Source organism: Procambarus clarkii, chromosome 28 (assembly GCF_040958095.1).
Source record: "Procambarus clarkii isolate CNS0578487 chromosome 28, FALCON_Pclarkii_2.0, whole genome shotgun sequence".
Classification (NCBI taxonomy): Eukaryota; Metazoa; Arthropoda; class Malacostraca; order Decapoda; family Cambaridae; genus Procambarus; species Procambarus clarkii.
In genome coordinates this window covers 4,510,209-4,537,965 of record NC_091177.1, presented here as the reverse complement: position 1 = coordinate 4,537,965, position 27,757 = coordinate 4,510,209, and the positions used below count along the sequence as shown (strand labels likewise).

The window sequence follows — 27,757 nt, the reverse complement described above, 5'->3', positions numbered from 1 at the left end:
TTTTTGATGTGTAATGCCTCGCAGATGTCGAGCCTCCTGCTATCGCTGTATCTATCGATGATTTCTGTGTTTGTTAAGATTTCTCTGGTGATGGTCTGGTTGTGAGTACCTCACATGTGTTTTCTTAGGTTGAACCTTACCACTGACTTTCTTGGGACCCATGGCATCACTATAATTACTTTTATATTCAAAAAATAAAAAAGCACAAATATAATGAAATTCTTTACAAGCAAGATCATCACTAAGCGGGCAGCTCTGGTAAACTGAAGCAGGATCGCCCGTGTCACCAGGAAACCAAGCGGTCGACCCATATGCGTATCAACAAAGTCGCTAGTCGAGGCAAAAGTCCTAAGTCGAGTTGCATTTTCCAACGAAATTTACGTCTTAACTAACAAAAAATTGTAAGCGGGGGCAGTCGTAAGTCAAGGTGCCACTGTACTGTATATAGAAATAGGGATGTATTCCAGAGAACTCGCACACTCTTATCCCTCATATCTCAACAAAATATATACAGTAATACACTTCTACACTACTGTATTTTACACCACAACAAAAAATTATGTAAAACTAGACAAGCCCACATAAACTTGCACTGGGCAACTTTTTGAAATAAATGACAAGATCACATTACATATGAATTCTACTACATGAAGGGTCTATTGTGCTAACCAGTAATTTACAGTACAGTGCTTTATAATGGCTATTTCATAATGATCTAATCTATACAGAAATTTAGCCAACATCTGTTCTAACCCGAGTAGCTGGATTGTATATTTCAGCAAGGAGTATCCACTTAACTATATCCCAAATATGATCACACTTTTACCCTTCCTCCTCTATTTTTAAGACAAAGTCAAGTTTTTGAAAATGTAATAAAGGTTGTCATTTAAATTGCCAATGGCAAGATAAAATTGGCAAATCATGCAAACAGGACCATACCTGTGTGCTACACTTACTTACCTTATAGTATTATCTGAGGAACCACTGACAACTAGTCTGTCCCGATACTGTAGACACGCAATACCCCTTTTGTGTCCATTTAACGTACGTACAAATTCACACGTTCCTGTGCTCCATACCTGTAATACATGATTTAAAGATTCATTGAATGTACAGCTAATAGCAAATTGAAATCAAACATTAAGGAGATGTGTTTTGAACATAGCCATTCACAAGAGAAAGCACCAGACCATATCTTAGGACACACAAAAAAGTGCTGTAACAATACTTGGGATAAGGAGTTGTATGATTACACTGGTCAAACATTTGTCAAAAGTTATCTGCCTCCGAGATGAAAAGTGCTATTTATCATGCATTTTGATGTGCTGAATTCAAATACTGTATCTTGTACACTAATTAAAATTGCTGATTAGCTATGTTTTTATGTGTAAGGTTGGTAATAAAATCTTGATCCAAAAAGTGGTGGATGCTGAAAAATTTTCTCCCAGACTCCAAAGATGTACAGTGGGCAATCAGCCTTTCATGATAAAATGGGAATCATTTGCATGACTATCCTTTAAAATCTTTCTGCAGTACAGTACTTTTCTGTGTTGGTATCAGCATAGCGCTCAGGTACAGTACGTCTTGCAGGGAATTCAAGGTTGAAAAGTGTGAAAGATTACTCTGCAAGTCGACTTTCAAAGTTTAAATTTCATCCAAAAGATACAAATACAGTCAAAAAGCTGTCACTAATTTATTGCACCTTTGTTAATCGTTTGTTCAGCTAATTTAAGTGTTCTATAACATCCACCATGAAAGCTTTATCTCAAAATCATTCATTAACTTTTAGTTAATGCACATCCTTTCCATTGTTTCATAAAATCTGTCCTTCACAATGTAGTTAATTAAAAAGCTCCAAAACAGCTTCTAGACTAAACTATCGAACATCAATGAGATACGGCAATTTGTGAGGGTTATAATTTGTTCTCCAAAAATGCAGTTGAACTGCCTATAGTTATGATTTTATGCTTATACAAAGTTCACTATCTTCATATCATCAATGACAAAATCCATTTTTATTATTTTACTGCATAACTCTTCACTATGAATAATGCAATGGAAATTGCAAAATTCATGGTTTGCATGTCACAACTAGTACTTTCTCCTATAATTTAGTATCCACACCAGCTTTTCTAACCATCATATGAGCAGTGTCCTGGGTGGCCCAAGGTCCTGACTTATGAAGAATATGATAAATGTTCAGTAAAGAAAAATCCCTAGTTTGGCAAAATAATAGTTAATTAGAAAGAGGGCATCTGTAATCTTTTATGGGAGTAGAAACAAAGCCAAATCAAGTTAATTTATTCTTACAGTATTGTATTCCTAATTAAAAAAAAAGTTCTAACAAACAAAAGAAAATGTAACAATTCCATACCTTTATAGTTCTGTCACCAGATGCACTAACTATGTACTTCTCGTCAAAATCAACAACATTTACAGCCGCTCGGTGACCCACTAGTACACGTCTTAAATTAATTTCAGTTGGGGACACCATGTCCCAAACAGCAATAGATCTATCCTGTAAATAAATTAAATCAATATAAACATACATACAGTTCTTTATTCCAATTTATAAAAACTGTATTAGGTATACACATGTGCGCACACATACAACAAGGACTGAGGACTTTTCCAGAAGTATGGTATATATATATATATTTACTTAAGAGCGTGACTAGACGGCATTATATATTAGTAAGTAAGTAAGTAATTATCAAAAGAAGGCACCAAACCGGGAAGGCTATGTAGCATTATATATTGATGATCATTCTATTAATTTTCTCAATGTAATTTTTCCATTAGTGAATGTGTAAGATGCTAAGAAATCAATGTCACACTTTTTGCAACAATTATCAAAGCACAATGGTTATTTTGTTTTGGCACTATGGTCACATATGTATGCAATGTTTGGTCATAGTTTTAAGGGATGAAAAGAACGGAATGATTGAATGACACCCTGCCTGTATGCACTTTTATTTTTATATGTAGTTATTGATAGGTAGAAACATTGTCTGGTAACAACAATAGCTTGGCTAAACCACCCAGGATGAAAAGTTATTATGGTGTAAGCAAGGCATTTGCACTTGAACCCTTTCTAACAAAAAAAATGTAGAATGTAACGAAACGTCATTTTCCGGGTGAGCCCCGGTGACTTTCTAAAGCTACTATATTTGATATAGTCCCAGACAACAAGGTGCCATCAGTTGAGTTGTTTTATCTTCAACCCTCCCTCCCCCCCATGCCCTGGGGATGGGGGAGGGTGTCACGGAGCCACTAGGGCCAATTCCATTTCCAAGGCTGATAAGCAGGGGACAGAAGGCTGGGGCGAGGCTGCAGAAAACTTGAGCAGGAAACGGGATCAAGGTGAAGGAGGGAGATACAGCTCGTTGGCCCTACCACCGTGAATAAGATTTGCAGCTGAAGCTGAAGATTGGCGGATGTATGGGATCTTCATGGCTGCTTGCATGTTGTGTCACATATGAGGGTCGGCTTCAGGTTTGCAGCCTATCTTACGAGGCGATGCTTGAATTCTGCGTACATTAGTAGCGGTAATTTGGTGTCCTTGGGATCGTAATCTTTGGCAGGAAGCTCCGTTTGTCCCTTTGGATGTCTGCGGTAGATGTCTCAGTCATAGTAATACTCCTTCAAGATGGCAAGTTTGGTGTAGGTGTTCATGGTGCTAGCGTAGACATACATGGGGTACGGTTACTGGATGGGGTTCTTTGTACCAATTGATGAACATGCTACATTTTTGAGCCATTTGTCATCTGGTGCAGACAAATCTGCCTGGAGATGCAAAGTGCAGAAGGGACTCCAGCAATTCGAGGGCAAACTGAAGAGGCAGGCAGAGGAAAAGAAACTTTAGAGGAAGTCTTGACCACTGACAGATGCAACCGTTTCAGCGTTTATCTGCACTCGCTGCGGTTAGAACTGCCGTTCTCGGGTTGGACTTCATAGCCACAACAGACGTTGCACCCAACCAGACACCCAGGGCACAACTCCATAACCCCACGGGATTATCGGATACCTACTGTCATCTGATGCTAGTGTTGCCGTTGAATCTGCTGGAGTCCACCCTGAGGTAGAGGACATACCAGGGGCTGCTGTCTTCATCGGCATTGTCATCTTTAGGTGGAATGGTCACTTCATGGATCTCAGCGTTGTTGGCAGAGGAGGGCTGACTGGTGTCAGTTGCAGGAGCATTGGGTGGCCCATTGTCATGGTCAGGTGCGATGTTGTCCTCGCTAGAACGGGCGGCCTGGGTGGGGCGAGTCCCCGTTGCTGGACCTGTCGTGGGCTCTACTGTGGGGTTGGCGGTGTGTGGTCGGCTGGGTGTGTCATCTCCAGGGTGCAGGTGGTAGCGAGGTAGCCACAGGTGTGTTCTCGGGTAGGCCCGGGAATGCAGATGTAGGTGGGTTGACTGGGTGAGGTATGGTGGAGGTAGTGTTTGCCGTCATCTTGATTTCCTCCTGCTTGTGAAGTCAGGTGAAATTGAAATGTGCACGCCATTGCAGAGTAAGCAGTGCCAATGGGAAGATGTGCAGGCCATATAGTTGTACTTCTGGGTGCGGATACTGCACTTCTTTGCTAGCTCGGTGCATTTCCTGGTATAGGAGAAATACCTGTAATACTTGAAGCACTTGCAGAGCTTCGTGTATCATTCCTTGGTCACTTGGGTGGGTGGTATGATAATTCCAGTGCACTTAACTGTGTTGGTGGCAAACATGAATAAATTTACATAAAATTTTCATAGTGCCATTGCTCCCTGTGCCTCTCTGAGGTGGGACAGATTCTGGCTTGTGGTCTCCAGTAAGCCAAATAGAACTCCGCAACTGATGGCACTTTATAGTCTGGCACTACATCAAATATAGTAGCTTCACAGAGCTGCAAGGGGCACCCCCTTAGAAAGACCAAGGGAAGAGGGTTCTGGTGGCAAAGATTGAGAAGTTTCAGGTGCTGAAATTTTAATGAGAGTGCTCAAGCAGTTTAAAAATAAAAAATACTATACAGAAGTTATTCACAAGTTTATTAAGCACTGAAAGAGTTAAGCCAGCCAACAAAAGTGTCTAACTTCACTAAGACAATAAAGCTAAGTCACTTTTTCTTTAATTCACCACTGAATAGTTTTACCACTAACTGATCTAGAAAAATTAATAATCACTAATAAATGATAACTTCATCACACAGTATGCAATAACAAAACTGTAGCAGAATGTTTTAATTCATATAGATGTATAATGACAATTGCAGTGGGCTAGATCAACAATGACAATAACCATATTTTAATGGTTAAAACAGTTGCAATCTGATGACTTATCCCACCAGGTGCAACAGGTACTCGGAGAGAACTCTATCAACATCAGAGGCCCGAGACTGTTCAACACGCTTCCACTACACGTAAGGGGCATAACTGGCAGACCCCTCACAGTGTTCAAGAGAGAACTGGATAAGCACCTCCAAAGGATACCTAATCAACCAGGCTGTGACTCATACGTCAGGCTGCGAGCAGCCGCGTCTAACAGCCTGGTTGACCAGTCCAGCAACCAGGAGGCCTGGTCGACGACCGGGCCGCGGGGACGCTAAGCCCTGGAAGCACCTCAAGGTAAGGTAAGGTAACCACTGTACTAAACATACCTTCGAACAAGTAACCATCATTCCATTGTTGAAGCGTAAGTGAAGAACAGCCTCACAGTGGTGGATAAGCGTATTGGTCATATCTCCAGTGTTAACATCCCATACTCTAACTGTAGAGTCTGAAGACCCACTGATAATTACACGCTCATCATACTGCAAACATAAAACTGACCCTGTGTGCCCCGTCAACACCTGAAAAAAATAAATGCACATGTTGTTATTGCATGTGACTGGTAAATGACAGTCCAATTATCAACAAATCTGGCAACACCTGACATTATAAAATAATTAAGAAACAGGAACAATGATGAGAATTTGAATAGCATACACTTACTTAATATCAATTAACTTATTTTCACAAAAGCACTTCCATATTTCTATGTACCATATACTTTTGTTTTGATTATTGATAGACATTAAATATAGGTATACAAAACCTTTTAAACATTATATATATACCCTTACATAGATGAAGTGTTCCTATGACTAGGTAAAAAATATTTTGAAACCATTAAGAGAAACCATGAGTTAAAATTAAAGTTTACAAGGACAAGTATCAAATAATAAGAAAATTGTATAATACCGAGGTAAAAAGTTGAGGTGCTGCCGTGATATGAACAAATCAATTACACTTGTGAAATTCCTACATAAATAATCACAATACTGCACAGAAGCTACCTAATAATGGACACATTCCCACGAGCTGTCACATAGTAATATAAACAAATACCAGTCAAGGACAAACCTTTGTTTTAAACACTGTACTCACAGAAGCAACTATTCACCGAGTGAAACACTAACAGAGGCTTGTCCTAAAATTGAATTTTAAGTTTTGGTGCCTGTTTAGAGGAATGATTCCCAACCAGGGTGCTGCTGATGGTGTATAAATGTACATGAAACAAATGATGTGAAGGAAAGGGTACTAAACAGAGCCAAAATCCAACATGAAAAGCACACTAACACTATACTGCAAGAAACAGACATCCTAAAGTGCCAGCAAGACTGCTGCACACCACTTGTACCTGAAAAAGTGGATGCCACAGGGAAGAATAACCTGAGAACGAAGCTCCAGCCAAAGGATGATAACTTTGAACAACCTAAACGTTACTCCCCCCCTACCCCCACCCAAAAAAAAAAAAAAATACGAAAAAGACGACAAAGTAACATTAGCCAAAATGGATCATACACCACTTGGCTCTGGTAGCAGAGTAAAGTGGAGCAGTGGTAACACACTCACCCCATGCTTCACAAGCATTTTGGTCTAGGTTGTTATAGGGAGTTGTAGCAGAGGAGGATTGACTAATTGCAAACCATTAACTGTACGCCTCTGTTCACCCAGCAGTGATTGCGTACCTGGTGGTTAAATGATTGGCAGGTCATATTCCAGGGAAACTAGTTGGTAAGGATTACCATGAGCAATGGGATGGGAAAGCTCTCAGCATGGCTCTAACATGAGCCAACAGTCTCCTGGAGCATACCTAGAGGGGGATCTGGGAGTTCTTCTACACCCTGAGCCTGGCAAGGGGACCCAGGCTCAACGTGTGATAACTTGGTCCAACAGGCTGTTTCTTGGAGCAACCTTCAGGCCCACATATTCACCACAACCCTGTTGGTCTGGCACTTCTTGCAGAAACTTATCTAAAGGTTTTTTGTAGACATTCACCTTTGTTCCACCTCGAGCAATAATCATTTGCAGTTATCTAGAGGCACCTGATTTCTATCAAGCATGTTGCACCTATGCATTCTGGCAAACATTTCTCAGTTTTGTGGTCGATTCCGTATCCCCTCACCTTGTAGAATGAGTCAATCTGCTTCTGGCTCCAGATAAGTGATGGAACTACAAGAAACAATGCTACAACCTTTAAAAGTATACCTTAATCCCTAGCAATTAAATATTTAAATAAATTGTTTACAGTATGCAGATATGTACTGAACATTGATAAGTACAGCACAGTGCTCCCTCAAAGTTGTATGAAATCCAGGGTTCCAAAAAAATGCCTTTTATTGGCTACTTATGACCAAATTTTCTGGATTATATTTATAATGATATAATACACATTTTACCATATTCAGATATGCAATACACACTACAGTATAGCGATTTTGTGTCCATAAAAATAATAATTATGAAAAAATAATAAATAATGTTCACTTACCTTTTTGTAGCAAAGGTTGGTCTTGATAACCCAGACATAACAAAATGCAGTTATAGTGCAATGTCATGCCTTTTATTAAACTTCGGTAGTCACCCTGAACTGTCCTTGAAGTCCTCAATGCCCATGGTTAAAGCCATTCTTTCGGCACCAGACTGTAACTGAGCACCACCAACAGACTGCACCAGGCTACAATGCTACATAAATCACTTGTAAACAGCATCATCCAAATCCTCAGGCTTGGAAGCTTTCAATATTTTTGGTCACGTCTTTTTCACCACAGCTCGACATTTAATTCACAAACTATATGAATTGCTTCCTTTACTTTTTATGCTAAAAACAGCACTAGTACCATCATGGTCATCGGCCATTCACAATCTTATCCATGATAAGGAAGCTCTTCTTACCTTTGGCTGATGTACTCATACTACTATTGCTTCAAGACTGCTTCAGCTTGCAAATAATGATATACAAGAAGAAAAGACGGTGAAAATGCATAGGTATCGAGAGATCATACCAAACCCTCGCACGAGAAAAAACTGTACAGGGGCTCTCAGAGTAAGTCAGGATTCTACGAAAAATATATCACTCCCCCCTTTGTACAATTTATCGTAAAGTACAAGCTTAGTAAAACATTTATGAACCATACATGCATTATGTAATTTAATACTGTATTTACAAATAATAAAGCAAGATTAGCAAAAATAAGAAACACAATATAATTTTATAAATATTATATTGTGATGATGATTCAGATTTCAACGTGTTTCCCTCGGAAGCCAATTTTCTTTTCTTCTCGAGAAATACATATTAATTAATTTAAAGAGAAATACATTAAGTGGATTTAATCCATTGTTTAGAGAATACATTATATAAGATCCAGATTTTTGAGCAAGCACTACACCTCTAAGTGTATACGCCCAAGACGAAAGCAGTATTTGGCATAAGTGAATGAATAAATTACATAGTATGCATACAGTATTTTTAAATTCTTGAACAAGTGTATGGCTAGTAGTGTCCCTGAGGTCATCAGGCCCTTCTCTTTTTTTGGAGCAGCCCTCTGTGTTCTAAAGAAGAAGGATGGGGGGAATAGGACCCATTGACATTAGCAATACCCTCTGACACCTGGTAGCTAAGGCTATAGCGAGGTCAGTCGGTCAGCCACCATGTTGAAACTCGATCAGCTTGGGTTTGGGATCCCCCTAGGCTGTGAAGCTGCAGCGCATGAAGCACATTGCCAATTTTTCAGACCAGAAGGCCCTAGTTAAGCTCGACTTTAAAAATGCCTTCAATCAAGTCAAAAGACATGCCATCATCTGAGATATATGTAGGCATTTCCCTCCCCCCCTATATCTATTTATCCAATTGTACTACAGTAGTGACTAACTTTCTCTTTGGGGAACATAAGAGAGACTCGTGTGAATGTGTCCCCCCCCCCCCCATCTTTTTTTGCAGAGCTATCATACGTTACTGATAGTCAAGTGAGCGAGCATGACACCTGGTTTCCTGGATGATGGCACTCTTGCTGGAACCCAAGACACCATCATGGAGGTTATAAGCAAAATCCAGGAGCATCAAATCCAGTTAAATGATTATCTGAAAGTTTTGCCATGGGCCAGAACTTTTATTTGACAATAATTTTCAGATGACTAATTTTATACTGTACCTACTGTGAATGTACCCAACCCTGAACAATGTACACACCAATAAAATTATCTGATAATATATAAATGTCTATGGCTAGGATTTAAAAGGAATGAAATATTATTGTTAATGAACTGAAAGAAACAGAATATTTAAAGTCGTTTAACTATTTTCATCAGATATGAATGATATTTTATGCAAGCGCTTTACTTAGCACTCCAAATCAGTCATTTTGTAAAAGTCAAGAAAATGTAACATTGAGACAAGTTTCCTTCTCAAATAAAAACTACTTGTACCTATTTCTCTACCACTTTCGGCCTTATCCATAATCCACATTGTCAAATGTAGTGAAACTGAAGATCTAAGCCTTGAAAGAAACTAATACAAATACATTTACTCAACTTATCTTCAGTCAATGAAAGTGACACATCATCTCATTGCTGGATTGCTTCAGAACTACACAAGAGAATATAATTTAAATTGATCAGTATCACATACCTAAACATGGCCCCCCAGGCTTTGTATCAAAAATATATGCATTTACCATCAACTTGTGTTCTGTGAAGCAAAGTCAAACACGACTTTAAACTGCTGACTTGTTTTAGAACAATAATAAATAATTTAAACTAATATCTACATTAAATAAAAAGCTTACTCTTATAATATCAGCATTTTACTTGCAATATTTTAAGTACTGGTACTAAACATTCCATTCATTTCAAAACTTTTAACAGGAAGATTAAGCTTATAGTCTTATAAATAAAGTTAACTGTCAACCTTAAATTTGACATCCAATGATTAATGACAATTACAGCTAAAAAAAATACTGAAGAAGATCCGACGTACCCCTCGTACCTTGTAACACTGCAGCGAGGTACGATCCCAAATTTTGATTGTGTTGTCCCGAAGACCAGATACAATTTTCTGAAAGAAATAGCTTAATTAACAATTTTAAAAACCCCTATTAATAAAAAATTATATATATATTTACATTCATTTAAAAAAGTATCTAAATGAAAGAAAACGAGAGCTTAGGTGTAAGAGGCACAGGTCATTCTCACACACGTACAAAATTATAATGGAAGCCTGCAAAACATACAAGTAATATTTTTGTAAACCAGGAACATCGAGAACAAGAGAACATATTTACAAATTAAACAAGGTTGTAAAACATGGTTGTTTACAAGATAACACTTGCAAACCGTGGTAGACGGAAAATGAATGACAATATTGCATACAAAAACCATTGAAAAAGTCAAAGCTCTGTATAACAAGGATGAGATGCCACAAGCTTGGCTCTCATCTTGTAACTACAATTACATAATTACAAAAATTGCTTGATAATATAATAAAGGAAAATAGTAATATTCTAATAACCTAATTAAAGTGAAGCTATGGCAAATTTCAGCTAACACAAGCAGAGATACACTTCAACAAATGATGAAGCCAGTCTATAATCATACCAGTCAAACTGAAATCCAAAGAGCAATCAGGTACAAGGGTAGAAGTGAAACTATATATTTTCAACGGGGCAAGTAAAATTCAAAAGCATAATAGATAATGAACTTAGAGTAAGTAAAACGGTGCAGTCCTACATATCAAGTCACCAACTATTCAGTTGCTCTCTTACTCTTTAACTTGTGAATTATGAATTCTGATTCAATCTGGGTAGAAAGAAAAAAATTCTTGTACTGCATTACCAGAATGTCTTGGCAGCAGCCTGCACTCATTTTATTACATAAAAATAACTTTACCTTATCTAACCAAATAAACCTATCCTAGTAATCCCATAATAATAAAAAAAGATGGAAAAAATACAATGTTACTTTCCATGTTATAATGTCCATGAAGTAAGAAGGTGGGTTTGTTTTTTAGTACTGTACTATAACATTAAAAGTGAATATGAGGGATTTTACGTTTATGAAGAAATTAGGCCGCCTGATGCAGGCACAAACAAAAAGTAAACATCCGAGGAGTGAGACATTAATAAATTCCAAGTTACTGCCTCCAATTGGGTTCAATGCGTGCTCTCTCACCTAGTTTACCTCATCACCATAAGTGGCTCGACAGTGTTCGTAACGAAACTGTCATCATGATGTAACCCATTCCATGACCAATAAATACATGTTTGAAATTAATTCACTGACGAGTATATTTGAGACAGCAAATGTGTATATAAAATTAATGTGCTGACAAGTGTTAAGGAAAGGAAAGATTTAACTCTTAACTCTTAGCCCCATAATATAACCAGCAAATTAGTCAATATTTTGGCTTTTGACTGAGTGATAAAGTTCTGAAAATGGTTTTTCACTGAAAACTTAAAAAAAAAATTCACTGAAAATGTGAAACTAATAAGTTTATCAAAAATATATGGTGTAAGTCTTAATAATCTGCTGCACTAATGCACTGAATGGACTTTTCATTGTTCTCAATCTTGAGAACACAATCAATCCCTCACCAAAAAAACAAAACATATGATAAATACACTACCTGATCATCATACTGTAAACAGTAGACACCTTTAGAATTTTCTGAACGACAGTTTATCCTTTGTAAATTATGTCTACCCATTCTCCAGTTGGCTTCTATAGTTTGTATATCCTGGAAGAAAGAAAACAATCTTAACTCACATCTAAAATTTATTATTATATTAACATCTGCCACAAATTACAAATGGAAACTTTTAATGCACAAAATTCTGTACCTGGAACCAGTATGAAAGCTGCTGCTGCCCAAGTTGAAGACAGGAGATTATTTTTAAGTCTACCATTATATATCCAGCAATACCATTAGCATCCATTACTGGCTACAAATAAATTTTAGTTAATAAAAGTGTAATATTTTAAAGCTCAAAGTAAGGTACATTATTTTCAATCTCTGCCCTCAACCATTCAAGACAATGAAACTTTTTTGATATGATGTGTTCAAAAGCAGTCCATCCTCCTGTTTAGGTAGTATTAATAGTAACAATGAGGACCACTGGTCATATATTGACATAAAAGGTAATTAGAAAGTAGAAATTGGTTTCATTGCATTTGGACAAACTGGAAAAGTTTTTGTACTGATGTTGCAAAGAAAATTTGACCTAACCTAACCTCCCTCAGCCTAATACATGCTGCCTGAGGCCTAATACAGTACATGTGCTATACTAGGCCTAGGAATATTTAAGGTTCGTTTTAAGCATAATTTTTGGTGGAAACTTAAAGTGAATACAGTAGTAGTACCAAATTCTACTATCTAATTGTCCATTACATCTATGTATGATATGAACGATGGTCCACATGTAGTAATTACAAAAATTACAATCTAAACAGGAGGATGTGTTGTAAAGAGTGGAAACCACAAATAAAGTTTTGAGTACAAATGAAAGGGTCATTTATAAGCCACTTGACTGCTACCTTAAGCTGCTCTCAAAGGTACATGGCATTACTGTATATATCAACTTTCCTTCCCCAATGGGTTTTTTTTTCAAATCACTACCTGTTGACCCATTATGGGAGAAGGGAGCCACTATTGATTTCTTTAACTTAGAATGACCTCCAGAATGTTCCTTTATCTGAATTCATAAAATTTCCTAAAAGCAATACTTAACCTCAAAGACTGACAAGTGTCACTCTGCTAGCTGCCTCCCTAATTGCTATTACTACTGCCACCATGAGTCACTACTAGCATAAGTAGTGCAGAGAAATTGTCAACTCGGAAACCATGGACAAAGTCAGAACAAATAGGAGGCAATAGGTACAACTGAGTATGACTTGAAAGAGTTTGTAATCCATACTCAAAAGTTTTTTCCTAAGCTTAAACAACTTGGTTGCTTCCTTAGATGAGAATCACCATGTTATGTGCAGCCAAAGAAAAGAAAAGATGAAAATCGAACTTGGAACACAATCAAAAACTGTATCCCCAGAGAAACAAACATCCAGGTTCACAGATTTCCACCTGAAGTGAAGAACAGGAGGATATAATCCAGTGTAACACACTGACAGTAGGATGCAAATGCACAATTCATCTTCCAAAATTCTTTGGTCCACGTGTAAGCATGAGACACCAAAGAGACTACCCCATTGAGGACAGGAAACTTCTGCAGATCATGGGCATTAATACAAGCCTACAGCTAAGTTTCACAACTCTGTAAAGCATTGAATCCAGACAGCCTTGCCTTAGAACAAGGCACCATAATACGAGGATTGAAGCAGACACACACTTGGGCATACAAGCGGTCTGTATTTGTTCTATTTGGATACCCCAGCTACTATATTTGGACTTTGTTTTCACTATCAATACAGACAAATAACAATTTCCTACTTACATTAACTGATATGTTGCTGAAGGTACAGCACTAAACATTCTGCAACCATGTCAACTTAAAATACACAAAATGTGTCATGACAGTTTCTTCTAGCAGCTAGTGCAAAAAGAAGCTTTGGTAAATTTTGAGCAAAAATTTTAATTTACAAACTGGAGATTGTTGTTTCTAAAATTCTTGTGTGCTTTGAATGAAAAGTATTTTCATTCAAAGCACCAAGAATGTGTGCTTTGATTTTCATTCAAAGTTTTCTATTTTCAAGGAAACTATTTTTATAATTTTAAAGCTAATCCTTAGATTGTTGCCTGCCTAATGTGCTCAAAGTAATAAGCACTTAAGCTTAAGATTAGATTATTGTTGATGCTGTGTGGAGTTGAACAAGCAATGTCAGAAGAAATAAAAATCATTCCAGGATGACTGCTCAGACATCCATATTTTGCTTCTAGTAGATTAACAACATATGAAACTAAGAAGCAAGTAGTGTATTGTGAAGACTAATAATAACAAACAGCAGCTCACCTTTGACCCCTGTAAAATTTCCATAGCTAGCCAGCCAACTAGCCCTCCAGCTAGCTATATAACCAAACTATCCAGCCAACCCAGTGATATATAGCCAAACTATCCAGCCAACCCAGCGATATATAGCCAACCAGCCATATAGCCAGCTAGTCAACTGGCCAGCCAGTAAAAGACCTACCATTGATGTATAATGATTACCTGTAAATACATAGATATTGAAATGGAACCTTTTCTGTAACTAACGACATAATTATAAGATGTGAAGGATAGATGTAACTGTTAATGTAATAATCTCCACTAAGGTCTGATAAAGACCTTTTGTGCCCTCTGTAATCCTTTTTTGCACTAATGCTCACAGGATGAGTATGGGGGTGCACAATAACCTAGCCACCTCCGGCAGGAACAATCAATCAAGACCTGCAAAATATTTTTTTTCAGTTCATGGCAAACCCACCAAGGCAACTCAGTAGAAGACAAAGCAAAACTGAAGCTGAACAGCAAGACCCAGATGGAGATATTAAGATGACCTACCCAAAGTCCTAGTCAAGCCTGAGACAGATTGGATCATAACAAACCAAGGGATAAACTACAAATCAGGAAAATGAGCCATGAGTATCAAAATGTGGCAAACCTGAGATAAGAAAAAGCAAGTACCTTGAACAGCAAACATGAAGACAGAAAGAAAAGAATGAGGTCTGAACAAAACGCAACGCAAGAACCCAACCTCACACTAGGAAAAACAGCAGACTGCTCCCAACTTGCACAGACATGCATGTCCGAAGCCCAGTGCAGCCACAGAACACAAACCAAGTGCCATGCTGAAAGCACCCAGTAAGTGCACCAAAAACCCCGAGCCTGGAAGTCACTCACTGAATCTGGAAGAGATTCAGTCAATCAGGAAGAGATTCGGCCATTCTGGAATTGTTTCAGCCATTTTTGAAAATATCTATGGAAAACACCACCATGGAAGCCGCTAACATTGTTTATCTCTGCAACTTGTATCAGATGTATCATCACTGAACCCAGATAAAAATTTATCTATGTATTATCTATAAAAATTGGAGATAGCATGGGTGGGCAAGAGTGGCGCTCAGAATTACAACTGGATATGCTCGCTGTATCGCCCTCATTTTAGCTGTATCACTTACATCAGACCTTTATGTTAGGTCCTTATTGTGCCTAGCTTCATCAATATCATAACCCTTATGTTCTTCAAACAATAAGGTCTGAATTTCACCGACAGAGAGCGATCTTTCAACACCGTGTCAGACAGGAGTTTGGGAGCCAGAGGCGCGTGCGCCATCCACGGTTGCTCACTCAATACTAAACCGGCCAGCAGCCCTAGGACATTCTGGGAATTTTTTCCAAGATGGCTGCCTCTCACTGGAGGTCCCAAGAGTTCATTTCCTACACAACCTACTGTGCATGCGTTTTGAATGGGTACGAAATATTCAAAAGGTGTTTTCTCGGTTGGTGTAGTTTCCCACCGACCACGTTTTCTTGGTTGGCGCAGCACAGTGGTTAAAGAAAAGATCCTGGACCAAAAAATTCTGAAGAGTTGAACTAGCAGACCAAAGATCTACAGTAGTAGTAGTAGTACAGAATGTTATTTTGGGCTGGATAGAAAAAAACCTAGTGTCTCCTGCCTCAAAACTAAACCTTAACTTCCCCTACAGTAGTGATAGCTGTAAATATTAATTTACATAATGTTTTCTTGCATTGTAAATTAAAATCAATGATCAGATACCATGTTACCAATGATCAGTAACACATGTGCTTGGAAAATTGTCTTATTTCACAACTTGATTGAAATTTGACCAATAGCCAAAGCAAAATCTTGAATATCTGAATAGACCACATAAATAAGGTAAGTAGCATAAAATGAGTGTAATCTAAACTCACCTGAATTATCTTAGGGTAAAGCTTACGATAGTAAGAGTGCCCTGGATGCTGCTCACCCGGCCTTGGTTTGAACAGATACATACCCCTGTTAAAATACAAAAATTACAAAAATATCTAAACACAAAAAAAAAAAAACGTGTAGAAGAATTTGTTCCAAAAGCTCTAATAGACATGCTATAAGGTTTAAATCCAATGTATCAACTCTTCAAATATTCATAGGCAGGAAGAAGTAGAGAGGGAGAGAGTACATAGGGAAGAATAACAGAACAGTCCATGTACCTATGGGTACATGGACTTTGTTATCTGCTGATACACTGTCTACGCTAACTACTACCAACAGCACTGTGTGTGAATAGATATGAGGATACTGAAAGTGACAGCTCTCTCCCTATCCTCTACTCCCTCTGGCTTATATTGGCAGCTAAAAGTATCTTAACTAAGTGGTAGCAGCATTAAGTTGTAATGAGCACATGGAAATATGATGACAAAGGTAGAATAACAAGCTTGTCTTCCACCTAATAATAAGAGAGCTTTGACTACAGTTACTGCTGCTGCTGCTACTAAGAGCATGGACAATCTATACCACTACTATTAATTCCACCATAAATTAAAATATGGGTTGAATATAAATTATTAGTTTCAAAATACTTGTCTAGCCATTTCTTAAAGGCATTGAATTTGCACTTACAGCATCGGCTGGTAATTTCTTCCAATGCTCTACAACTCTGTTGGCAAAGAAACTTTGTTCCTTGTTTGTACTGAAGCTACATCACGAGTTCCATACCATTATTTATATTAGTTAAATCTGCCAGCATTTTAAAAATTATTCAGTATAAAATATTAAAGTTTTGATTAGGACTTCCTGCAACTTAACCCTTAAAGAAAAGATGAGAAAAATATGATAGCACTAAGAAATAAATGTGGTTACTGCATAATACATACCATCCCTTTCTTTCTGAAAGCCCTCTCCAAAGAGGATCTGTGCGTACTTTTCTTTCTATTAGTTTCTTCCATAGGAGACCATCAGCAATAACACGATGCCATTCTTTACAAACTAACTCTGCTTCTCGTAGTGATTTAGCATCTAAATAACCTAATATTTTTTCTGCTACATGATCTAGACCTTTTTCTGTAAAGAAAAATGATGGTCATTAATAAAAATACTGTATATTTGTTACAAATTTGGGATATAGCCAGCCTGATAAATAGGTAGATAACGAACCAGCCAGCCACATAGCTAAACTAGCCAGCCAACTAGCCATATAGCCAACCACCCATATAGCCAGCCAGCCAGTCATATAGTCAGCCAGCTAATCAACTAGACAGCCAGCTAATCATATAGCTAGCCAACTAGCCATATAACCAACTAGCCAGCCAGTTAGCCATATAGCCAGCCAGCTTGCCAACCAGATAGCCAGCTATCCAGTCAGATTTTCAGGTAGCAAGATAGCCAGCCATCTAGTCATAACTAGTCAGCCAGCCAGATAGCCAGCCACTCACCATCACTCACTAGTCAACTTCATCAAAATATTCACCCTTCACCCCCATATTACCACTTAACTGTAAACTATTCCCACAAAGACCATAAAGATTGTGAAAGGTGTTTCTAATTTTTACATGAATTAATATTTTAATTAGCATTTATTTTTAATAAAATAAATGCACAAGTTAAATAGAAGTATTCCGAGAAAAATTGGGAAATCTTTTGCTGGCATCTCGATACACAGTTTTCCAATGTCGGGGACAGGAAGTTTTTTAGGGTTATCAAAGTCCCTTTAGTACTGACTTTCCCCAGGATGTAACCCACAACAGTGCAAAACACCTAGGTACTCTTTACTGTTATGTGAAGAGGCATCCAGTGACAGCAAAATAATCAAGAGCTTCTGTACCACTATGGGAATCGAACCAGGGACCTTTATGTTACGGCCCAAATGTATTTGTAAATTTTTAAGAACAAACATTTTTTGTATAATTTTAGTGGAAACATTCATGCAGAGTTATAGCAGAGTCAGGCCCCACTAGGTTAGGGGCCTGACAGCTGAGTGAACAACGCTTCAGAGTCGTATCCCAGGTGGAGGCGGAAACAAAACAGGCAGTTTTTTCCACCCTGATGCCCCTCTTACCTAGCAGTTAGACAGCTGCTATGGGTTGCTTCCTGGAGGTGTGCAACAAAAAGGAGGCCTGGTCGAGGACTGGGCACATAGACGCTGAGCCCCGAAATCAACATACCCTCAAAATAGCCCCTCTCCAGTATTTCTTAACACTTAAACAGCTCAGCTAATTAAAAGTTCTATATTGTAATGCACATGATAAAATAGTTCACAATCCAATTAAAAAAATCCTATTTGCAGATTCAAACATAGGGGGTAATTGTAAATAGAGACTGAAGAAGTTTAAAGGTCAAGTCGTATTATAGAATGATACAACTAAATATAATGTATTTTGAAATGCATTACAATATTTGCCTTGTTAAATACTGTAACAGCATTGGCTGCCTATATGGACATGAATCAATCTTGTCCTATGACCCTGGCACTGGACAGGATCAACTGTATTATTTGATCCTGAACAGAATACCAATAATGTACAGCAATTGTTTGTAATGTACTTCAACCTCGTTCCGACAGTTTTCGCGACGGCGCTGGAACTACTATATTAGCGTTTGCCTTTCCATTGGAGACCTTCGGCAACGTGGAGAGGAGGAGGAGGGGGGGGGGGGGGGGACCTGTTGCATGGGTGACAGCATCTCCTCCATATCAACCTACCCTGGCTTTGCGCCCTAGAGAGGCCACTCCAGACCGATAACCAGAGCGCAACTCCAGTTTCCTATGACTAATGGATGCCTACTATACAGAAAAGTATGTTAAATCATGTTCTCCAGTCATCTTCAAGTCCAAGACACAACAAATATTATTACTTAACTTCCCCAAGCAAGCCCTGGATACCTATGTAAAATATAAACTTAGCCCTATACTGTACCATGACTGAAGAAACACACATACTGTTCAGTATAAGACATCTTCAGCACATAGACATCCAAGGTTTTTTTTAAGAAATTAGTTTGAATCTTACTTAGCAGATTGCAGTTGAGGGCGGCATATATTTGTGCAAGTACACTATATGACTGGGTATACAGTATTTGGATAGAGGAGCTGATTTTGCACAAGCCAATATGCCATTTGCATTCTCCTCTATTACTGTCAAATTGAACAACATTAAACAGCCATATAGCTAAGGAATATGTGGGGGTGTCATGACTCCAACATACCGGATTAAATAGTAGGCGAATATAACGATACAAGGAATAGTAGAATACAGTGACAAGGATGGAAAGTAGGCAGACAAGACTATGGTACAGTGTATGTGTGGTCTCCTATGTCAAATGGTAAGTAAATGTCTCACTTGGGTGCCTAGCCTTCATCTATGTTCGCTTATTCTGTCATTCCTCCTTTTAACTTGTTTCTTTATCTACTTTATCAATGCCTAATAAAATTTTGAACACACAACAATGAAACCACCCCTAACACCACACCTCTATTCTATTTCCCTTCTGTTACGAGGTCCAGTTCCCACAGTTTTTCTGTGCAGATCATTAGCCTTAGTAGAGGAACAAGCCTTGTTGCATACCTCTGTACATTTTTGCTAGTTTTGTTGTGTGTTTTAGAGTGGGGTTTCCACGCAGAGGAAGAATACTCAAGGAGTTATCACATACTGCACATTGTCTCATCAGCCGTCTTCGAGTGGTCACAATGTCACTAAACTTGTGTACTAAATTATCAAACCTAACCAAGGTGTGAGAATATGGTCTCTCAAGATTCTCCCACAGCTGACTTAAATAGCTCATTGCCATTCCTGTGCACTGTGCACAAAGCTCCATCTCTTTTACCCCTGGATGGAAAACTGTCATGTCAGGTGTCCCCAAAATGCCCACATAAACAGGAATACTTGTATCATACAGAGGCTGCCGTATGTCTAGGGGAAAATTAGATAAAGAGGAATAAAGCAGTTTGCCAGTGTCAGGGAGTACACAGTTGTAAAGTGCAGGCGTGGGAAGAGAGGGGACACCAGCAAGACATGAGAGATATGCATGACCTCTGGGGTCAGCCTCAACACTCGCAATGAAAAACAGTGACGTGGTCATGACATCACACTTCTACCCATCACGTGAGGATCAATATCATTGGTTTTGGCACCTGTGTTGCAACGCCATTGGTTAGTTTGTAGACCTGGTAGTTGTGCCTTGAGGAAACCCGCAAGTCCTTGCACTCTTAGTCTCGTGAGGGACGTTGTACGTGATAGACATGTGATTCTAATCTATCGGCCAATATATCAGAATCCCCCACCTGTCAAGTTAAAATCTGCACTTAACCAATATACCAGTGCTCGCCCAGAATTGTGACTGACTACCTGTATATTGTTTAGAAGCCTTCGAGTGACAAAAGGTCCTTGAAATCACCAGAACGAAACAGACTGGTATCGGGTAACACCAGGTGACAAAGTGAGATCGAGATTCCCTGTGAGTGACTCAGTGGTCTAGAGTGAACTAAGGAAAGTGCTGCCAACAAAGTAATCTGTGTGATTTTACCACAGTGGACCTGCTTGGTGTAATAACTTAGCCGCCAACACCGCCGCCACTCAATCCAATGCGTAGCCGCCAGCCACCACTTGCTCTGCCTCACTATACTACGTGACGACACCCTCCTGCCAAAACCTTACCTCCCGCGCCCGTGTCTTTTACCCACAAGTGCATCTACATAAGATAACACCTGCGGTAAGTGTAGAAACACAGCATGCTTCTTGTGAGTACCCCTCTGTTTCATTACAGTTGTATTGGGAAAGCCTGTCATCCAGTGCTGTAGACCAGTTGTCAGGCCACCTAAGAGGTCTTGCATAAATGAGCGTAAGTAAATGGTGAGGGCTAGCCAATTTGTAAGTACAAGATCTTGTTTTTTTTTATTAAATGTCTTTCTGTGTGTGTTGATGTGAGTGGTTAACCACAGTTCTCACCTTCTCAATACCTGACACAGCTAGAGGTGGAAACCAAGACACCCGACAGTGTATACATGTTTATCTGTGTGGTATCACAACATTGCACTTGTCTGTGAATGTGAGCTTCACATACACCACACATTTAGTTATTGTGTGATCTAAGTACTAATCATGCACAACTTGTCTCATTGACAGTGCCCTTGTTGATTTACTGTACACGATTGTTACCAGAGTATCCTGTTTGGAACTCCTGCGACTCTTTGCACATTAGCACTGTTAGGTTTGCCGCGTTAGTGATTGGCTACCAATAGTGTTAAGTTACGTTTTATCCATGAGTGGATCGGAATCGATTAGTTAGATGTCAAGAGTCTCGCTAATGCAATAATAGCCTTGCTGACGCCAATCTAAAGTAAATCAAGCACCCATTGTATTAATGGTTAAGTGTAAATAAACTACTGTTAAGCATAATGCAAAGTTTCCGTTGAACCACTTCTGATTCTGATAAGCGTTTGGTATGCACACCTGATGTTTCTCTCCTACTGTGTCCCTTTGGCATAAATTTAAATGGCTACTCTTTAAACTTTTGCCTTTCCTGATGTGGGAAGCTTCACCCCTTCACTCTGTAGTACAGTACTGTATTCTGTGGGTCTTTTCACTCTAGCTCCTATCTCCCAATAGCTTTGCATTTCTGTTTCAGAACTAAGTTTAATAAACTGACATTTGAATTACTGTACTATGATGTACCAGTGGATTATCTGCTACATTTTGTTTCGAGTTCTGAAAACATACAGTATGTCTTCAAATCCAAAATATTTTATCCTCGAATTGTTTTATAGCCATTATTCCAGCAATTCTCCAGCCCAAACAATAAGTCAAATGCATACAGTACTTAGTTTTTACTAAATTAGTGGAATTTTGATTTTTTCAGCAGAAACAACTGACAGGATGAATCTACTATACAGTGTAACAGTTTAATAAACTTTTTTCTGAAATGTAAATTAATATTATAATGTCGTTTATGTACATTGAGGTCTAGGTTAGGTTAGGTGCTTTGGTTACATTGGTTTAGAAAGTGTTTACACTATAGGCTGAAAGAAAAAAAAAAAAAGCACATTTCAAGTTTTAGCCTTGAACACAGCTAAGTGGAATACAAGTCCAAATACTGACTTCAGTATAGTTTGCAGTATGTACAGTACTGTATTTGACTTGTACGTTGTGAACCTCAAGACCCTTTGTTTTAATGAGGGACTGGATTATTTACTCATCATACTGATGCGGAATGGATCATACATCGCACCTTACAAGTCAAATTTCCTTACAACACCTCTGCTTACCACACCCAAGCTCAGGGCCATATAAAAACAGTTGATTCAGTAGTTCCATGCACATATTATACTTCTTTCAATATTTATCAAATAAAGATCATTCAAGCACTTGTTTCCTTTTCATCTACAATTGTGTGCAGAATTTAATGTCTTTACAATATATACAAATACTGTACTATACTGTACCTACTAAAAAATTTATTTTGTAATTTTATTTATACAGTAAAATATTTGTATTATACAAATCAGTCATTTCCACACATTTATACACAGTACAGTATATACAGAATTAGATGTCGTGCGAGATGAAATGTCTATTCCTGAGTGGCACTTCTGTAGCTTCCCATAACCTTGGCACTGGCCCCTACTAAGAACACTACTAATAATACGTCAGGCTAAGTGACTTGGAGAGCAGAACACAATCCATAACCCAAAAGAGACAACTTGTGTGCCTATATTCATGCTGTACATATATTAAATAGAAAATGACCACCACCCTTGGAATACAGATGGATCAATTAAAATATGTAGTTGCAAATCCATTCAGTCATTTGCTCTAATAAGCACAAAATTGCCAGAAATAAAACAGTAAACAACGTAAATGCCAAAGCACTGATCTTCCCTGTAATGACAGAGGTACAAAATGAATCACTGTATTGAAGTAAAGTCATACCGTTTGTAGTGCAACAACTGTAAATACACAAACTACTGTAAATACAATACGCATTATAGTAAAGATTTTACAATATTTAAGAACAAAAATATTTATATTAAAGAAGTAACAGAGGAAGAAAGAATATTCATCTGAAATATATAAACACTAAATAATTACTGAATGAAGTTCAAACATACAAACCCATTTACCTAATGCAATATTCACTTAATCACTTTGTAGTATACATAACTTATTATACCAACAATCACTAGTTTCTGCAACTATAGAGAAACTGCTGGTCTTAAACAAGTCACATAACATTAGACAATTTTTATGCTCAGCGATGATTGTGTGCACTGGAGTCAATTTTCTGGTACTGGATTCTTTATCTTCTGCACACACAATCTTTTCACTTTTGTGAAAATGTTTTAAAAATGTATTATTATGAGCATCACATCACTATACTGCCTCTTTAATGGTACACTGAAAGCAAATATCACTAATACAATATTGTATTATGTTAGCACTTACTTGGAAGAAGAGTAATAAAGTCTCTTTGAAGCATTGGTTTTAGAAAGGCATTAATGTGTCCGTGTTGATAGTGGCACATTCGTGATAATAAATGCTCCATAAATTCTAACTGATCTTGCTCACTCCATTTTTCAAAATACTGAAGGCACATCTCCCGCTCATTGTTGTATCGAGCTGTAGATTCTTTTTTCCGTCGCCCCCCTCCTCCTCCTCCCACCCCTCCAGAGGAGTGAGAGAGGAGTATTGTGGTCATGGGTTCTGCATCTTCATTGTCACTCACACCATCACCACTTCGAATGCCACCACTTGTTGTGACACTCATGGGCGATGTGTTGTTATCATAAATCACCGTCATGGGTGCCTGAAAGTGCAAAAACGTAATGATACAGTATTGAATTTCAACTAGAAAATTCACAAAATTACATATTAACAAGTGGAAACGGCACTTTACTAGACTAACTGAATCAATTGTGCAAATATGAATTAACACATTATATATAGAAATTTGTGACAGTAGAATATTAAGAACTAAATATAAATTTGTACACAATTTAACTAACTACTCCATAGCCCTCAAGTGATAGGAGCCAGTGCAACTATTGCCTGTGGAGGAGAATGTATCCAGTAATATTCAAAATTCCTAAAATATCTATGTGGATTCCAATGAACACTAGAGATCTCAATTATTTGCCATATTTGAAAATAAAACTGAAAAACCTTAGCTTTTTTCCTCGGAACTGGTATAAAAAAAAGCACCCGTAATCATTAAATTATGAAGACAGCAGAGTGATGCCATGAATGTCTGACGTAACCCATCTGCTGGATTCCTATCACTGTCCTTCCTAATTCATAAAATTTTATGAATAATCCTGATTTTTGTAATTTGCTATTTTTTTTAAGAAATGACATTACACATTTACACACATCCTACAATTGTCCCCTGATCTGTTTGAAAGTTACATTATACAGAAAACCACAAGCAGAGTAAACAATTTTATACAGAATAGAGAAAAATAATTAGGGTCCAAACACCTGAAAACTTCCACAGCAATCTTTCAGTAAAACACCTTTTTATGTGTACTAACTTACTGTAGATATTTTAAAATAATGATAATTCATTGGACAAGCAGCCAGCTTATTCATACAGTACATATTAGGCTTATATCGAGATTCCACTCCCCCCCCCCACCAGGGTCGAATTACTGACCCCCCACAGGATGCAACCCCACAACAAACCGACTAACTCCTGGGTACCTATTTACTGCAAGGTTAACAGTGATGATAGGAAACGCACCCAACCATTTTTGTCCCACCCAGGATTCGATCCTGGAATTCTTGATTGCTAGTCAAGAACAAACCAACTATACTACCAAGACCCTGTTTATAATAAGTTTTGATTACTTTGGAAGAAGCACAATACAGGACTATAGCTAAAACTGAGCTAACACAACATACTTGTCACAAATATCAATAGAAAAATGCAGAATTAGACTATTGGGTACCACTGTTAGACCAGTTAGGAGATGAGGAATTTATGGAGCAAACATATTGAACAGTGAGATGCATCACACATTATAATAAAGCACTCAGGTTTCCACAATCAATTAAGTCTGGCCAAACCAGACCTTGAGAATATTTTGAAAAATTGTGCAACGTCAAATTTAGTATCTCACTCAGACAATTCATGCACAGCCAAACATGCTGCTGTTCACTCCAACTAGGCTCTTAAATAAAGCTGCATAAAGAGATCACTCGCTGATTTGGATTGTCCGTGGTCAGACCACAACCCAAACTACCCTAAATATTTAAGGGGAAAACTTCAATATAATTTTTTTATTGCACCCAACTTAATTCATATTCCACAAACAATATACTACTAGTTACTTTGTGGTAATTACATTTAACTACTGTAAATGTAATTTTTCTTCACATAAAAAAAAAGGTTAGCATATTTACTTTAAATTTCTAATAAGAAAAACTAATGCTCTTCATTTTTACCATTAATTATTATAGTATATTGCTCAATACAGTAAGTCTACAACAGGATCTATTTATGAATGATTTATATCTACTACACTTGGTTATGTTTTCTTCCATTGTCACCAGACACCTGCAGCTACCAAGTTCAACCTTGGTTCAACCTTTGGTTCTAAAAACCAAACGTCTGGAAAATTACACAAAACCTTTTGCTTTAATGTTACTATGCATGGGGTGTATAATATTTGAACAAAATCAAAGTGAAGACTAGATCACACACCAGAAGATGAGGAGTCGTCTCCTCATCTTCTGGTGTACGATCTAGTCTTCATATACTCAGCCACGTTATTGCGACTCATCGTCTGCAACAAAATCAACTTTCAGTGCCTCTGGCATAGCTCACTTATTGCAGTTAATGAGTTTTCGTTTAGAGAAAGCATTTTTGCTAATAGCAGTAAATAGTTTGGAAATCCATCTATTCCCATGTATATTTATTTAAAACCTGATAAATTCCTCCATCAACCTGAGGCCAATAACCCCCACACTAGAGTACCCTAAGGATATAAATACTTTGATACTTCACACAGCAGCAAAAGACTGAACCAAGAACAGTAAAATATTTTTGACATTTGACAGCTTGGAGACGAGAATCATTTCACGACTGTGGCTAGCCAGATACAATTCCACTATTGCAAGCTTTTCAGTCTGTTAAGCTTCGTCGTACAGAGAGAGGCCCAGTTAATATCCCCTTCTGTCGGGAATATAAATAGAGGAACTCACTTCCCCACCCGAGGTCTTCACAACAACGTGAAACCTTGAGCTTCAAAACAAACTCACGAAATCACTTTTATTTTCGTACTCGTGAGCCTTTGGGGGGGAAAATTTCCTGGAAACTATTCCACACTTCACGCAGTCGAATATTCTTAAGAAAAATAGCCCAAATACTTAGCAAGTTTATGGTAAGGAAAGTAAAATATTGACCTTCACTCATCTGAGACGAGTCTGACATGCCAGGAGGCCTTGAATTGACCCTGCACCGTCAACCACACCAGCGCTAAATACGCCTCGCAGGGTACCTAAAATACCGGCACACTTCCAGCCAACGCTGCCAACACCTCCTACCTCAACTGAATCTAGACTATCGTCCAAAAGATGTTCAGTTTCCATCTCCGCTGACAGGACTCTGAGAAAACCTCTTCCATTCGCTTACGATAGATGGCGGAAACTGGAGAAGAGTTGGTAAAACAATGGAGGATCGGCGGGGAAGGAGGGCCATCAGACGCCGCTCTCCGCTTACCCGACACCTTCCTCGCCACCTTCTCCGCCCTTATGGCCTCTGATCCTAATTTATATTAGTCATTCAATAACTTGTAGCCAGAACCCAGGAAGAGACCCATGAGTGTGACGTCAGGCATAAAATGATATGTGTTTGGTGGCGCGCGAATCCAGCGGTACTTTTGAAACATTAACCCTATTTTTACTAGATTTTATCTTGTATAGTTGCTCAGTGAAGAGGGGGGAAAAGGTCATCCACGCCCCAGAAACATATCGAGCTGGCGACCGGAAAAAGTATCGATTGCTTGGAGGCAATGAAGAGATAAATACAATATGCAACCTATGACCAGGTGGAGTGGCTTGAGTTTGATTGCCGACCTAAATCAACACCATATTAATTTCCTATCTATTGTAAACAACAAGTGAGGGAACTTATATTAATCGTATATAATTTACCTTGTTGCAGTAGCAATATAATAATAATTTATTTGATTATTATGTATTATGTATACAAGAAGGTACATTGGGTTTGTGAGAGTACAAAACATAGGTGATTTTACATTCTTGCAAAGCCACTAACACGCATAGCGTTTCGGGCAGTTAAATAACAATTCATTGTGTCGGGGGACAGGCAGCCAGTGGATAAGAGGTCCCCCCTCTCTCAAATGTCTAACTACTGGCCCTTAATCCCACAACAAGCTGACTGTCTGGTACCTATTTACTGCTAGATGTAGGTGATAGGATTGATTGATTGATTGATGAAGATTAAGCCAACCAAAAGGTGGCACGGGCATGAATAGCCCGTAAGTGGTGGCCCTTTTGAGCCATTACCAGTATCAAGAGCTGA

General features: G+C 38.3%; 1 protein-coding gene across 5 annotated transcripts in view; it reads right to left on the bottom strand.

The window, feature by feature from the left end:
* The window catches only part of slmb (beta-transducin repeat containing E3 ubiquitin protein ligase slmb), a 43,681-nt gene extending 16,701 nt beyond the window's left edge, over nucleotides 1-26,980 (bottom strand). Inside the window, exons 1-9 of one of the 5 annotated variants that reach the window (XM_045737480.2) lie at nucleotides 26,846-26,980; nucleotides 23,659-24,019; nucleotides 17,101-17,287; nucleotides 16,159-16,243; nucleotides 11,922-12,032; nucleotides 10,278-10,355; nucleotides 5,635-5,826; nucleotides 2,375-2,518; nucleotides 961-1,079 (exon numbers count right to left, since the gene is read on the bottom strand). In XM_045737480.2, coding sequence (XP_045593436.1) covers nucleotides 961-1,079; nucleotides 2,375-2,518; nucleotides 5,635-5,826; nucleotides 10,278-10,355; nucleotides 11,922-12,032; nucleotides 16,159-16,243; nucleotides 17,101-17,287; nucleotides 23,659-24,019; nucleotides 26,846-26,911 — 1,343 coding nt within the window. In that variant the 5' untranslated portion in view covers nucleotides 26,912-26,980. Of the gene's footprint in view, nucleotides 1-960; nucleotides 1,080-2,374; nucleotides 2,519-5,634; nucleotides 5,827-10,277; nucleotides 10,356-11,921; nucleotides 12,033-16,158; nucleotides 16,244-17,100; nucleotides 17,288-23,658; nucleotides 24,020-26,616 lie in introns of all 5 variants that reach the window. The other 4 variants (XM_045737482.2, XM_069332811.1, XM_045737485.2 and 1 more) reach the window with 4 other exon arrangements.
* Between the last annotated feature and the right edge of the window lie 777 nt (nucleotides 26,981-27,757).